The sequence below is a fragment of the Podarcis muralis genome, chromosome 9 (genome assembly GCF_964188315.1).
Source record: "Podarcis muralis chromosome 9, rPodMur119.hap1.1, whole genome shotgun sequence".
In the NCBI taxonomy this organism is placed as follows: domain Eukaryota; kingdom Metazoa; phylum Chordata; class Lepidosauria; order Squamata; family Lacertidae; genus Podarcis; species Podarcis muralis.
Window position 1 is genome coordinate 15,983,961 of NC_135663.1, and position 13,288 is coordinate 15,997,248.

The 13,288-nt window shown below is 42.0% G+C and overlaps 1 protein-coding gene across 2 annotated transcripts in view; it reads left to right on the top strand.

Annotated features, from left to right (window-relative positions):
- PKD2 (polycystin 2, transient receptor potential cation channel) overlaps positions 1 to 13,288 on the top strand; it is a 19,352-nt gene continuing 6,064 nt past the window's right edge. The window contains exons 1-11 of one of the 2 annotated variants that reach the window (XM_028743584.2): positions 1 to 796; positions 3,045 to 3,155; positions 4,648 to 4,781; positions 5,457 to 5,707; positions 6,424 to 6,648; positions 8,258 to 8,486; positions 8,901 to 9,071; positions 10,027 to 10,208; positions 10,715 to 10,835; positions 11,816 to 11,914; positions 12,644 to 12,765. In XM_028743584.2, coding sequence (XP_028599417.2) covers positions 253 to 796; positions 3,045 to 3,155; positions 4,648 to 4,781; positions 5,457 to 5,707; positions 6,424 to 6,648; positions 8,258 to 8,486; positions 8,901 to 9,071; positions 10,027 to 10,208; positions 10,715 to 10,835; positions 11,816 to 11,914; positions 12,644 to 12,765 — 2,189 coding nt within the window. In that variant the 5' untranslated portion in view covers positions 1 to 252. The remainder of the gene's footprint in view (positions 797 to 3,044; positions 3,156 to 4,647; positions 4,782 to 5,456; positions 5,708 to 6,423; positions 6,649 to 8,257; positions 8,487 to 8,900; positions 9,072 to 10,026; positions 10,209 to 10,714; positions 10,836 to 11,815; positions 11,915 to 12,643; positions 12,766 to 13,288) is intronic. The other variant, XM_028743583.2, reaches the window with a different exon arrangement.

Genomic DNA, 13,288 nt, shown 5'->3' on the forward strand with positions numbered 1-13,288 from the left:
CCTGTTAGATTCGGAAGGAGCCGCAGGAGCTCCTGGCTGTCCGGGGAGCGCAGCTCTTCCCCTCCCCGCAGCTTCCCGGCCAAGGGACACACGCAGCCCGGCCTGCCCGCTTCCCCCTGTGGGCGGGGATGGGGGGCTGGAAGGCGGGCGGTGGAGAAGGCGAAGGCGCTCCCTTCCCGCGCCGTTACTCGGCCGGCCTGAGAGAAAATTTCTGAGGCGGAGGCGGCGGCCTTCGTCCAGGGTCGGGGGGCCATGGCGGGACTTTGCCCTCCCGGCGGCCTGGAGCACCTGGAGCTGGGGCGGCTGCGGGACCCGCTGGGCAGCGGCGGCGGAGTCGTCGTCGGCGCTTCTTCTCCTTCTCCTCCTCCTTCGTCTTGCTCGCCGTCGCCGCCGCTCTCGTCTTGCTCGAGGCAGGCCTGGAGCCGGGACAACCCGGGCTTCGAGCCCGAGGAGGAGGCGGGCGAAGCGGCCAGGGCGGCTGGCGGGAGCGCGGCGGTGGCGGCGGGGCCCGTGCTGCAGATGGGCGTGGTGGAGTGGGGCCGAGGAGGGGCGCCTTCGCCCTCGGAGCCCGACGCCCGGCGCCCGGGAGGGCCCGCCGAGAGCGGGAGGCAGCGGAGGCGCAGGCGGCGCGGCGAAGAGGAGGAGGGCGAAGGCCAGAGGCCTTGCTCCGCCGGAGGCGCCCCGACGCCGACGCCGCGTTTCCCTCACGAGGAGGCGGGCGAGGAGGTCGCCGAGCAGCCGCCGCCGCCGCCTCGCCGCCTCGCCTGGGCCAAAGGGATGGCGCACCGCCTGCGAGGTGAGTGGCCGCCCGGCCGGGCCCTTCTGTCGCCCTTCCCGGCTCGCATCTCTCCTGCCTCACCTTATTACTTTTATTACAATCCATTCAGCTCCTCTGCAATCTCCTTTCGCACACCTTTGATTCCCTTGTTGGCCAAAGGCTCTACCACAGGCTTGCAGGCATGTCCAAAGTCCGTTTTGGGTGCCCCTTCGGCAGTTTATGGGGTAAAATCCTAAAAAAAACCCCAACAACTTCGATCCTAAATAAAGCGCAACAACTTCAACCCTAAAAAAAAAGCTCAATAATTTCAATCCTAAAAACAGCGCAACAACTTTGGTTGGCCCTCACGGCCCTTCCCTTCATCAAATCTGGCCCTCCTTGAAAAAAGTTTGGACACCACTGCCCTACCACCTCATTGTCTCCTCTCCTGCTACTACTGCTTTTTTATTAAGAGCCCAGGAAGCTACTTTCTATCCAGTCAGACCTTTCCTTCATCCATCTAGCTAATCTATCTCAAAAAGTTGTAACGCTTTGGGCCAAACTAGTTATAATGGGGAAAACCAAGCAAAGCAGTTCACTTTTGTTTGCATCTGATGTGGGATACACTGCGTGTACTGTTTTCCAACAAAGTTTTTCACCATTTCATGCAAACCAGTAGGTAATACGTATTAGACTAGAAAAGCACATAGGTTTGGGATGAAAAAGATTTCTCGCCCTGTGCTGAAGACTTCTTGCAGCCCAGGCTACTTTAAAAGAAAATATTGAAGTTGTTCAAGTTCCTAAGAGAAAATCCAAAGCTAACAGTAAAGATGTTATATGGGAGCCTCCTCAAAAAATGTAGACACTTTACTTTGGACTCCAAGCTGGCAAACGTACATGCAGAATTGCAGTGGCATAGACTGCATGATTTCCAAATCCTCAGGAATCAGTATCCCTTTAAAAACCACATGCAATATGGTTTATACAATATTGTTAAGTTGTTGTATACACTATTGTTAAGTTGTTGCTTTTTTGAACAGGAGACCTTTTGGAGGGGAAAAACAGCAGAAAAGCAATGTGTCTGATTATATATGTAAAAAAACCTGCACCCTGCCAAGTTTTGCGAATTGCAGCTCCGTCAGAGTACATTTCAAGCTTTCTGTTGCCTAGTCAACCAGTATTTGCTCATTTGTTCCAGTTCAGGATAACCATCTAGCTACAAATTCCAGAAGGAGAGCCATCTTAGCCCATAGCAGCAAAAAAGTAAACAGTGCTGTGACAGATATTTGCTGGTTTGTTGTGATATGAGCTTGCATAAGCCATTTTTTCCATGTTTCACTCGCTCCCATTTTTGTTTGGGTTAATGTATTCTTTACATTGTCCTCTGTGGACTGGGCACTTTACAGAGTATGAAAGGGGAAAGGGCCTTGTTCAGAGGAACTTACAAACTAAAATTTGACATTGAGCCACTGGAAGGTAGAGTCAGGGGTAGACAGGTAAACAAGACTTGGTTACAAGCTTAATTATAGCAAGTTGTGGGACATTCAGGTTAAGCTTTTTTTGTGTTGAGTGTTTTCCTGCAAAATATTCCCAACCATTTTGTATAATTTCAACCCCTCCCAAAAAAAGGCCCGGCGTTGAGTAGTTTTCTGTTACCTTCTTGTGACTAGGTAATATGCCGGCTAATCTTTTTTATAGTCACATACTGAAGCACTTCTTCTGGGTGAAGAGAATGTATAGTGTTTACTGATGCTTTGATTTTAGGTCATGTTTTGGCATATGTACTAAATCTTAGAGATACTTCTGGCAGCACATGCTGCTAAATCCTTACTTCATTGTTGTTGTTGTTGTTTTAACCTTCCATTGTTGCTGATGTATTAATCTCAAAATCTGTACTGTTCAAAACGTCCCAATATTTTAAATGAATGGAAAATATTTACAGGAGATCCAGCAGCAGTTGCTTAAAAGGATAACGTTACCTAAAACACACAGCAATCAGTTATGTGTAATGTTTAAGTCTCAACAGATCCACCAAGTCAGATGTTTTGGAGAAACAGAGAGGAGCGTCCTCAGCATACTCATAGCTCCTTGCCCCAGAATGTTAAAGCCCAAAATGTTAAAGCAATATATGGTAGATCTGGTAGTTTGTATAGGAGGGAAATGAATGCCAGAGCTTATATACCAAATTAAAATCAAATGCACACTTTGACCTGATTGTATAGGCACAGTTAAACATGTCAGTATGTTACATTTCTTATGTTTTTTCTGTTAATGCTTCCTTTTCAAGGTCTGTGGGGTACTACCCTAATGGAAGAAACCACAACCAGAGAGAGATATCTGAAAAGTGTTTTACGAGAACTGATCACGTACTTGATTTTTCTCCTGGTCTTGTCTTTCTGTAAGTAGACTCTTGCTATCACTTTAACATGATAAATAATAATGACCACTAGTTATTCTTAACAGGTAATTCTGTATAGTTCTAGTGGGTTGTTGTTTTTAAAGCATTCCTCTTTCAAGACTACAGACTGGCATTGTTCCTAAAATTAGTTATTCAGCTGTAATGGTTATACATTTTCTCTGATTCAGTGTGGCTCTACATGGTTAATAGTCCTAGAAAAGAAATAGCACATGTCCTAACCTGTCTTGACAATTCATGAATGTCCATCTTTTATGGAAAAAGAGAGCCTTACATTATGCTATCAAAATTCAATTGCATATGATATTATGATTTTGCAAAAGCAACACTGCCACTCACAAAATTGAAGTCCTGTATTGGGTTCAGTTCCTTACCTGTGATAAGGTTTTTTTGGGGGGGGGGTTAAGGAATAATTTTGCGTGTTAAGAACAATATTTCATAAGCCGTATCTTCATTAATACAACTTTAGAGTTGTTTTCCTCTCTTCACTAGTGGAAATCAACAAAACAGAGCATATGTGTAAAGTGAAGAAGATGCTACTGACAAGTTATTAGTCCCTTCCCTTTTGGAGCGCGTCTGGTGCAAGCTCATTTGTGCTTACGCCAGTAGCATTGCTTCCTAAAGAAACATCACATATTCTGAGAGCACTCTGTTGTTCTGCAGTGCAGGCTTTCTGTGAAGTTTATTGCTGTTAGAGGCTATCCATATCAGCAGCTTAGGCTGCTGATTAACCAGATGTAAATGTATGAAATGCATTGCTGTCCAAAGCGGTTTCATGGAAATTGCGAAGTTGCCATCCTTTTCCCTTTTTAAAAAGATATATATGCAAGAAACATTTTTGGATAGTATGGACCATTTTGTTTGAATTATTAGAGCAATTTTTAGATTTGCTTGTGGTTCAGATATTTGGAGGAATCAAATATGTATTCTTCCAGCCAGCAGTTAGGTGCACAAAGCTTGGTTGTGACATGATCTAAAATGGGTTACATAAGCAGCGGTGCCACCATTTTCTTTCTTTTGTTTAAATGTTTTAAAGGACAGGAGAAAGAGGAGAGTACTAGAAAGAGAAGGACAAAGATGGACTTGCGCAGAAAAATAGTCAAAGGTAGATTCCATGATGAGGGTTGAGTTCAAAGGTGGGTGAAAAAGGGTGAAGGCTACTGTTAATATATACAATATTTTAGGTCTTTCTGTAACGGGGCCACTGATGCTACAGCACATAGATTTGGTTCCAACAAGATTGTGGGCATTCCCTCCCCCCTATTCATGAATCAGTATAGGATCAGACCCAGACCCCCATTAGAGTCTGCTAGGTAAATCATAGACTGTTTGAATTAAAAGTTTATTTACCTACTGTGTTCATAACACAGCCTAAAAAAATATTGTTTGATGCTTGTATGGGTTGTATGTTGTTGTTGTTGTTTTTAAAAAAATACATTTTGACTCCCCCCCCCCTTCCAACTTGTGTTTACAGTGTCATATGGGATGGTGAGTTCGAATATGTACTACTACACAAGGGTGATGTCACAGCTCTTTCTAGACACACCAGTGTCAAAAATGGAGAAGACCAATTTTAAAACTTTATCTACAATGGAAGACTTCTGGAAGGTACTGTGGAATTTGGTTTTTGAGCAGGAATATGTTCAAATAATATGTACATGGTGTGTTATCAGGAAAGAAATTAAGGCAATTTTAGTCTATTGCAGTGTTGAAAGGTATGTATGATTTGGCAAAACTTAACTGTACAATTTAATCCAGCCATTCAAAGAAGCCAGTTATGAAACTACTACTACCTCATCTTCTTATTTCTTGTGGCATAATGATGACTTAGTTGGGATAAGATTCATATAGGTAGCTGTGTTGGTCTGACGCAGATGAAAAAAAATTAAAAAATTGTCCAGTAGCACCTTAGAGACCAACTAGGTTTGTTCTGGGTATAAGCTTTTGTATGCATGCACACTTCTTCAGATACACTGAAACAGAAGTCACCAGACCCTTATATATAGTGGGAGGGTGGGGTGGGGTTAGTTAGGATAAAACCAACTTCTCTCCAATATACAAAAGTTTCTCTTTGGATTGCCTGGAAACAGATCTTGCCATCAACAGGGCTAGTTTTCTATAGTATGAACAGATATACACAGAGGATTATGCTGTAATAGTAGAAATTGTTACACCATGCCTATTCTAAAACATTATTCAGTGATAAAATTGTATCTTAAAAAAAAAAACAACCTGCAGAATCTTAGCAAGAGTTAATTTCCCTGAAACTGCATTCTGTTTCAGTTCACTGAGGGTCCTTTGCTAGATGGCCTGTACTGGGAGATGTGGTACAACAACAGAACCGTGGCAGAGAACAGGAGTTTTATCTACCATGAGAACCTGCTTTTGGGAGTGCCTCGCATTCGACAGCTGAAAGTGAGGAATGGCACGTGTTCAATACCTGAAGATTTAAAAGATGAAATTAAAGACTGTTACGATGTTTACTCTGTGAGTAATGAGGACACTGCACCGTTCGGGCCTCGCAACGGAACCGCGTATGTATTTTTCTCACATAAATATAGCCAACTCTAGCAATCTGGAGCAGATTTGGGAGGAATGCAGGAGGCCTTAGGGTGAAAGGGGAATCCATCTCACAAATGGGGTCTGTTCTTTTGGTGGAGGGACTTGGTTAGATTTCATTCAATTTGTGCTGTAGTCCATATAAAAGCACTACAATCATACCTCGGGTTACAGCCGCTTCAGATTGCGTTTTTTCGGGTTACGGACCACCGAAACCCAGAAGTACCAGAATGGGTTACTTCCGGGTTTCGGTGGTCGTGCATGCGCAGAAGCGCTAAATCACGCTTTGCACAGAAGTGCCAAATTGCAACCCACACGTGCACAAATGCGCAGACACGGGTTGCAAATGCTGTGGGTTGCAAACGTGCATCCCTCACAGATCGTGTTCGCAAACCAAGCGTCCACTGTATTTTACCTGAGATCCCATAACCACTAATTTGTTTCTGCTAACATATGAACAGCCTGTGTAAATTTGAAAAAAAACAACAACCTGTTTTCTTGAATAGTTCAGGTGCATCCATGTCTGCCACAACAGTTTAATTTTGATGGAGAGAGAAAAGGCTGAGAGGGAATTTCCTCCATCTGTGTCAGAATTGTTAACCCTAAAGAGTTTACAGTTAGGTTTTCCTGCAAAGTAGTAGACATGTATGAAAAGAATTTCTTCAGTGTGTCTTTTCTGGTTGCATTTCAGTTGGATTTATACCAGTGAAAAAGATCTGAATGGAAGCAGCCATTGGGGGTTGCTTGCAACTTACAGTGGAGCTGGCTATTACCAGGATCTGTCCAGAAGCAGAGAGGAAACATCTGCGTTAATTCTTGGCCTTAAGAACAGCTTGTGGCTTGATAGAGGCACACGGGCAACATTTATAGATTTTTCAGTGTATAATGCAAACATCAATCTCTTCTGCATTATCAGGTAAGTCTGGAATTGTTGGATGATGGATCACAGCCTTTATGAAGCAGATGGTAGTGTCTGCTTTCACTGTGTAGATTTAGAGCAGGCTTCCTCAACCTCAGCCCTCCAGATGTTTTGAGACTACAATTCCATTGCCCCTGGCCACTGGTCCTGCTAGCTAGGGATCATGGGAGTTATAGGCCAAAAACATCTGGAGGGCCGAGGTTGAGGCAGCTTGATTTAGAGCATCTGTGTGTATTTATTCAGAAGTAATTACCATTGAAATCAATGAAAACTAGAGCCAAACTATATATGCAGTAGTGAATGGCACTTCTGATCTCAACAGGTGAATTTGCTGCTGCTCATTGGGACGGGGAGAGGCCAAAAAGTGGCATAGTGCAAACACACTGGCAGGAATACTGAAAATACTTGAATTTTATTAAGGGGACATAAAATGAAATGTTATTAGTCATTTTTTAAAAGAAGTTACTTTGACATTTGAAGAACAGTTAAGTCCAGTTCAAATGCTTCCAGCTTTTTTCACAGGCAAATTGAAGAGGTGCATTTGAGCAACCCTCCCTTATTAAAGTGATATCTGAGTTCACATATTTCACCTCCCACACAGCTGTCTGTATATGTTGTAATTTTATATACAGTAGATATACAGATCCATATACACATGCATAAAGAGCATTCATGTAAAATAAGAGCCTGGACCTTCATTTTAAATTGCATTAGAAAGTCATTTACAGGGAGTTATTTAAATAATTAAAACTCATGAAAATATTAGGACTTCTGTATGATTTCTTATTGGTAACATCCTTGTTAACTTTTAAATGTCGCTAACACTCCTTTTAGTTTGTTTGTAAATAATTTCCTGTACAGCATACTTGTGGGTGGTGAAGAAAAAATCTTTTTTTTAAATATTAAAACAGTAGAATGGATGATGTTACTCTTCTTTTGCATTAAGTTGTATTTAAATAAAAGGGTATTTTACTGTAGTGTTTTAATGTTTCTTGCTCTGGGGTGGGTGAACAGTGAAGAGTGTAAATTTTAATAAATAAAAGCACAATGCAGGTGGTGCTGTGGTCTAAACCACTGACCCTCTTGGGCTTGCCACTTAGAAAGTTGATGGTTTGAATCCCTGCAACAGAGTGAGCGTCCATTGGTCTGTCCCAGCTCCTGCCATCCTAACAGTTCGAAAGTACACCAGTGCAAGTAGATAAATAGGTACTGCTGTGGCGGGAAGGTAAACGGCGTTTCCGTGCGCTCTGGTTTCTGTCACGGTGTCCTGTTGCGCCAGAAGTGGTTTAGTCATGCTGGTCCCATGACCCAGAAAGCTGTCTGTGGACAAACGCCTGCTCCCTCAGCCTGAAAGCGAGGTGAGCGCCACAACCCCATAGTCACCTTTGACTGGACTCGACCGTCCAGGGGTCCTTTACCTGTATATATTTTGCCTGCTTGCATTTTAGTTTGTTTCCAAGCCTTGTCTTTCAAACGTTTATTTATTATAAAATTAATTTCCTTTCAGTCTAAAAATACTTTCAGGTGGATTCCTGAGCAATAACCAACAAATTGCTACTAATAACAAGGTGAATTAATTATACGTGTATTTATTTTTGAAATGCAGGTTATTGGTGGAGTTCCCACCAACAGGAGGCCTCCTTACATCTTGGCAATTCCAGCCTGTAAAGTTGATCCACTACATTTCCACTTTTGACTTCTTCCTGGCTGCCTGCGAAATTGTCTTTTGTCTTTTTATTCTTTATTACGTGGTGGAAGAAATCCTGGAAATTCACATACACAGACTCTTTTATTTCAGGAGTCTTTGGAATTGTCTTGATGTTCTCATTATTGTGGTAAGTGAGACTTAAGGACTACAAATCTTTCAGTAGTGGCACTGCTGTCTTTTGAGAGAAGTGCTTGTGGATTGATGTGAAGAGTGGGCTGACTCACTAGTTCTAATGGGCACAGACCTTGGGTAATTTGTCTCGTGAGTTCCCTGTGCATGAGGAGGCAGTGTGCCTATGCGCTCTTCCAGTGCACTACTTCTGTAGCTGCCCTCAGCTGCCTCTTGCTGGGAAAGAAAACCTCTAAGGTGAGCTGTCATGATGGTTGAGTTCTCAGTTATCCCATAGAAATGGGAGAGGGAGAGATATTGCAAGACTTGGCAGTTCTATGTCTCACAAGATTTCTGGACAAGAGTTACAGGCTCTTATGCTCTTTTAAGAATAATATGTTCCATATTATTTATGTACTCTTTCTGCACTCAGCTATCGGTGGCAGCTATAGGAATTAATATATATCGAACATCTACTGTGGATAGGTTACTGAAGGAGCTGCTGGAAAATCAAAATAACTTCCCAAATTTTGAACCTTTAGCATACTGGCAAACACAGTTCAACAATATTGCAGCTGTCACCATGTTTTTCGTCTGGATTAAGGTAATTCATGCTTAACTGATACTCAGGTGAATGAAGACATTTCATCCCATATATTAATATCTTTTTAAGGGAATTTGTATTTGTTATTTTGATAAATCAATTTACATCCAAATCTGTTCATGGTTTTATTCCTTTAAATATGTGTTGTTCCCTACCCTACCATAAGACTCATAGCAGGAAGGAGAACATTCCAAACCAAGGGCAAAATCCATCAAATCCAAAGTTGCTTTTGAAACTCTTCATATTTTAAGAGCTAATGTTGATCCGAGAAAGCTGTTGCTAGGCAGGAAGAGAACACTCACTTGGCTAGACCACCTGCTTTTTGCCTTGAAAGAATGATTAAACTATTTGAAAATTAGATTTAAATGTAAATTTCCTTTCTAAGTGACTTATTACAATACTGTTTTCTGCTACTCGTGTCATCCTTGGTGTCTAGTGCTACCTAGCAGAGAGTTCCTTTGAACTTTGTTTTACAGTACTAGCATACCACACTCTGAAATAGTTCAGCTGTAAGGGCCAGATATCATTTTTCATAATTTTGGAACAATACACTCTAATCTACTGTGCTTTGTGAGTGTCTGACAAACCAGGACCTGAATCCATGATTTAAAGGTTCAGCAAACAAGGGTTTGCCTCTGCACCACTCCATGGTTTGCAAAGTTTGACTGGCTTCTATTGTTTAGAATAGAATCCAGGGAATCACAGAGAAGGCAGAAGGAGAAGAAAACCACAGAAACCATGTCTTCCATGTGTTTGCCTGGAGCACACATTGTGAATTAGAGTCCGTCTATGATTAGTACAAACCGTGGCTTGTCAATATGTCTGAACAAGCCTACAGAATTGTTTAATGTTCCTTCTTTTGTGGTTTACAGTGTTTAACAGCCTAATTCTTCTCCCTGTTTCCTACTCTCACTCAATTACCCAGCTCATGAAATATTTTTCTGTTCTTTGACAGCTCTTTAAATTTATCAGCTTCAACCGAACAATGAGCCAGTTATCTACCACGATGTCACGATGTGCCAAAGATGTTCTTGGGTTTGCCATTATGTTTTTCATCATTTTCATAGCCTATGCTCAGCTAGCTTACCTTGTGTTTGGTGCACAAGTTGACGATTTCAGTACCTTCCAGGACAGTGTGTAAGTACAACAATAGAATCTTTAAAAGGCTGCCAGTGGCTTACCAAATGTCCTCATCGGACACAGAAGATCGCATCAAATTCATTGTTAAAATTCTGTCTGTTTTAGTGAAGTTCTTCTTGTGGATTTTCAAAATTCTAGCATCAAATAAATTTCTCTGACGTTACACAAAACTTAGAACCATATGATTGTAGAGTTGGAAGGGACCTGGGGGTCATGTAGTCCAACCCTCTGCAATGCAGGAATATGCAGCTGCTCCATATGGGGATCAGACCTGCAATCTTGGCATTATCAGCACCACGCTGTAACCAACTGAACTTCATAAAATACTTCCATATTTGCAGATATATTTGCATTGCGGCTGGACTTGTTTAGGCAGTTGTACCAGCCACCTGTCTTCATGCTGAAAAGAATGGTGTAGACCACTGCCAGAATACAAGGGGGGTGGAATCAGTTTTGTGAGATGTACTCAACTATTGGCTAAAACTGCGTTGTTCTCTTTAAAGTTTTACTCAGTTCCGCATCCTGTTGGGAGATTTTGACTTTACAGAGATTGAAGAAGCTAACAGAGTTTTGGGACCAGTTTATTTCACTACATTTGTGTTCTTTATGTTCTTCATTCTTTTGGTATGTAACCATTTTATTCATAGCCATTTTTGTTTTATTGCCATCATCCTCTCAAGTTGCATTTTATTTGTTTTGATTTATTATCTTTCCAGGGCTTCAATATGACTAATACTAAAAGGGCCTTAGCAGTGTGCAGTTTCTGAGTTGTGTATGTCCACATGATCATATACTCCTCATCATAAAAAAGTAACAGTTGTACAGTTTGACAGTATGTGCATGGGGGCCCTGGGAAAGTGCAGGCACAAGTCTCCTGCCCCAGTCTGTTACGAGCTTATTCAGTTTCTGGAATGTGAGACTGTGACTGCTTTGCGTTTCATTCTTAAATTGTGAAAAACACTTTGTAGAGATGGCAGCCTCTCTATTGTCCATGTCCTTCTTGCATTTTTCAGTTGAGGTGGATCAAGAGGCATTCATTCTTCCCAAGCTCAGTTTGAACTCTATATAAACCTAAAACTAAAATCAGTTCAGACGCTGTTATTTTGAGACAAAGCCTTATGGAAACGAGTTATGGCTATGAATGCAACTGCCTGTTGTTGTTGTTGTTGTTGTTGCCCATTATTGTTGTTGTTATATCTACTATATTTATGCATCACGCTTCATCCAGGGATACATACAGTATATATCTACTGCACCTGTCAGAGTGGATGATGCTGAAAGGGGGAGGGAGAGCTCCAAGCCTGGCCTAATTTTATTTTTCTTTTGCATTTGACCCTGGAGGGTTATATATTATATCCTAATAAGGCATGTTCACTCTTTTTGAAAGGACAAGATAATGAGCAACTAGCTCTGGTGGAGCTGTTGCAAATTACTCTCACTATTCTCTGTCCCCCTGCCTCTCGCTTGGACAGAGCTTGTCTTTTTCCTTGAAAGTTACAAAACTTAACCTTAGCATATGCTCAGTAACTATACTTGAATGAAGTCAAAGGCTTTGGGTTTGTTTGTTTTTCAAGCTCCATTTTAAAATGCTTTGTCTTAAACAGAACATGTTTTTGGCCATCATCAATGATACATACTCTGAAGTCAAATCGGATATGGCGCAGCAGAAATCTGAAATGGAACTGTCGGATCTTATAAGAAAGGTAAAAGCCTTTTACAGATATTTGTGCTGCCTTGACCTTACGGCACAAGCAAGGGGCTTAGAGCCCCTTCAGAATGGTTAGCAAATGAATTTACAATTCCTGATGGGCAAATTAATTTACCAATTCCTTTTAGTAATCATATTTAAAGATGGAGCTTCAGCTGGTATTTTATGAAGGTACCTGAAAGCAGCTCCCAGGACATGTCAGGGATAAGGAACCTGTAGGCATTCAGCAGTTGGACTCGCAACTCCCATCAACTCCAACCTGTATAGCCATCAAGGATAATGGAAGCTGTCCATCATCTGGAGGGTCCAAGGTTTCCATCTCTGGCAAGGAGAGCTGAAAGTCTCTTCCCCATCCAGTGCATCACTCTCTCCTTTACAGTCCTCCACAGGTGGGAGGGCAAGTTTCTGAAGTGGGAAGGCCCTCCCTGCATGTTAGAACCCTGGAAAGTCATTATCTTCATGTGAGTAAACAGAACGGCTGAAGAAGATTGTCATTGATCTCTTTAGCAGTAGACTAGAAAGCAGCAGTGTACAGGTCGCAGGTCAGTTAGAAAGCATTTTGTCACACAAAACATTCCCAAGTTAATCCCCTGATGTGGAGAAGCTCAATGCATTCATACCAAAGGTAATGTGAGAGGAAAGCATCCATAAAAATACACAGTTCTAGCATATGCTGCTAAGTTTTATAGCTTTGACTATATACAGACTGTGTTTCCTATTTCAGGGTTACACTAAAGCCATGGTGAAATTAAAACTTAAAAAAACACCAGTTGATGACATTTCAGAGAGTCTGCGACAAAGCGGAGGCAAATTGAACTTTGATGAACTGCGGCAAGACCTGAAGGGGTAAGTTTGACTGTCCTCTGTAATACAGTTGTACCTCTACTTACGTATCCCTCTGGATACGTAAACTTCGGCTTGCGAACACAGCAAACCCAGAAGTGTATACTTCTGTGTTTCGCCGCATGCGCAGAAGTGCTCTATCACGCCGCACATGCTCAGAAACGGCCCTTCCGGATATGGACTTTTGAGGTTGCGGACGGACCCCCGGAACAAATTAAGTTCGTATCCGGAGGGCCCACTGTACTTTCCCAGCAAAAGGCTCTTGGTGACCATAGTTCAAGAACAATGGTGGTGAGTAGCATTTCAACATCCTGAACTTGCTTTCCACATAGTGCATTAAGGAGTAATTAATTTCACCAACCTTTTGTTGTGAGATGGGTGGATTTTGATCTTTTTCTAATGGATATTTTTGTATGGAATGCCAATTTTAGACATACTAGCAATAGCAAATGACATCATGGATCCAAGGAGCAGTTATATAACTGTATTTGCTGATTTGTGTCTGTTCGTGCATAATGTTTAACTT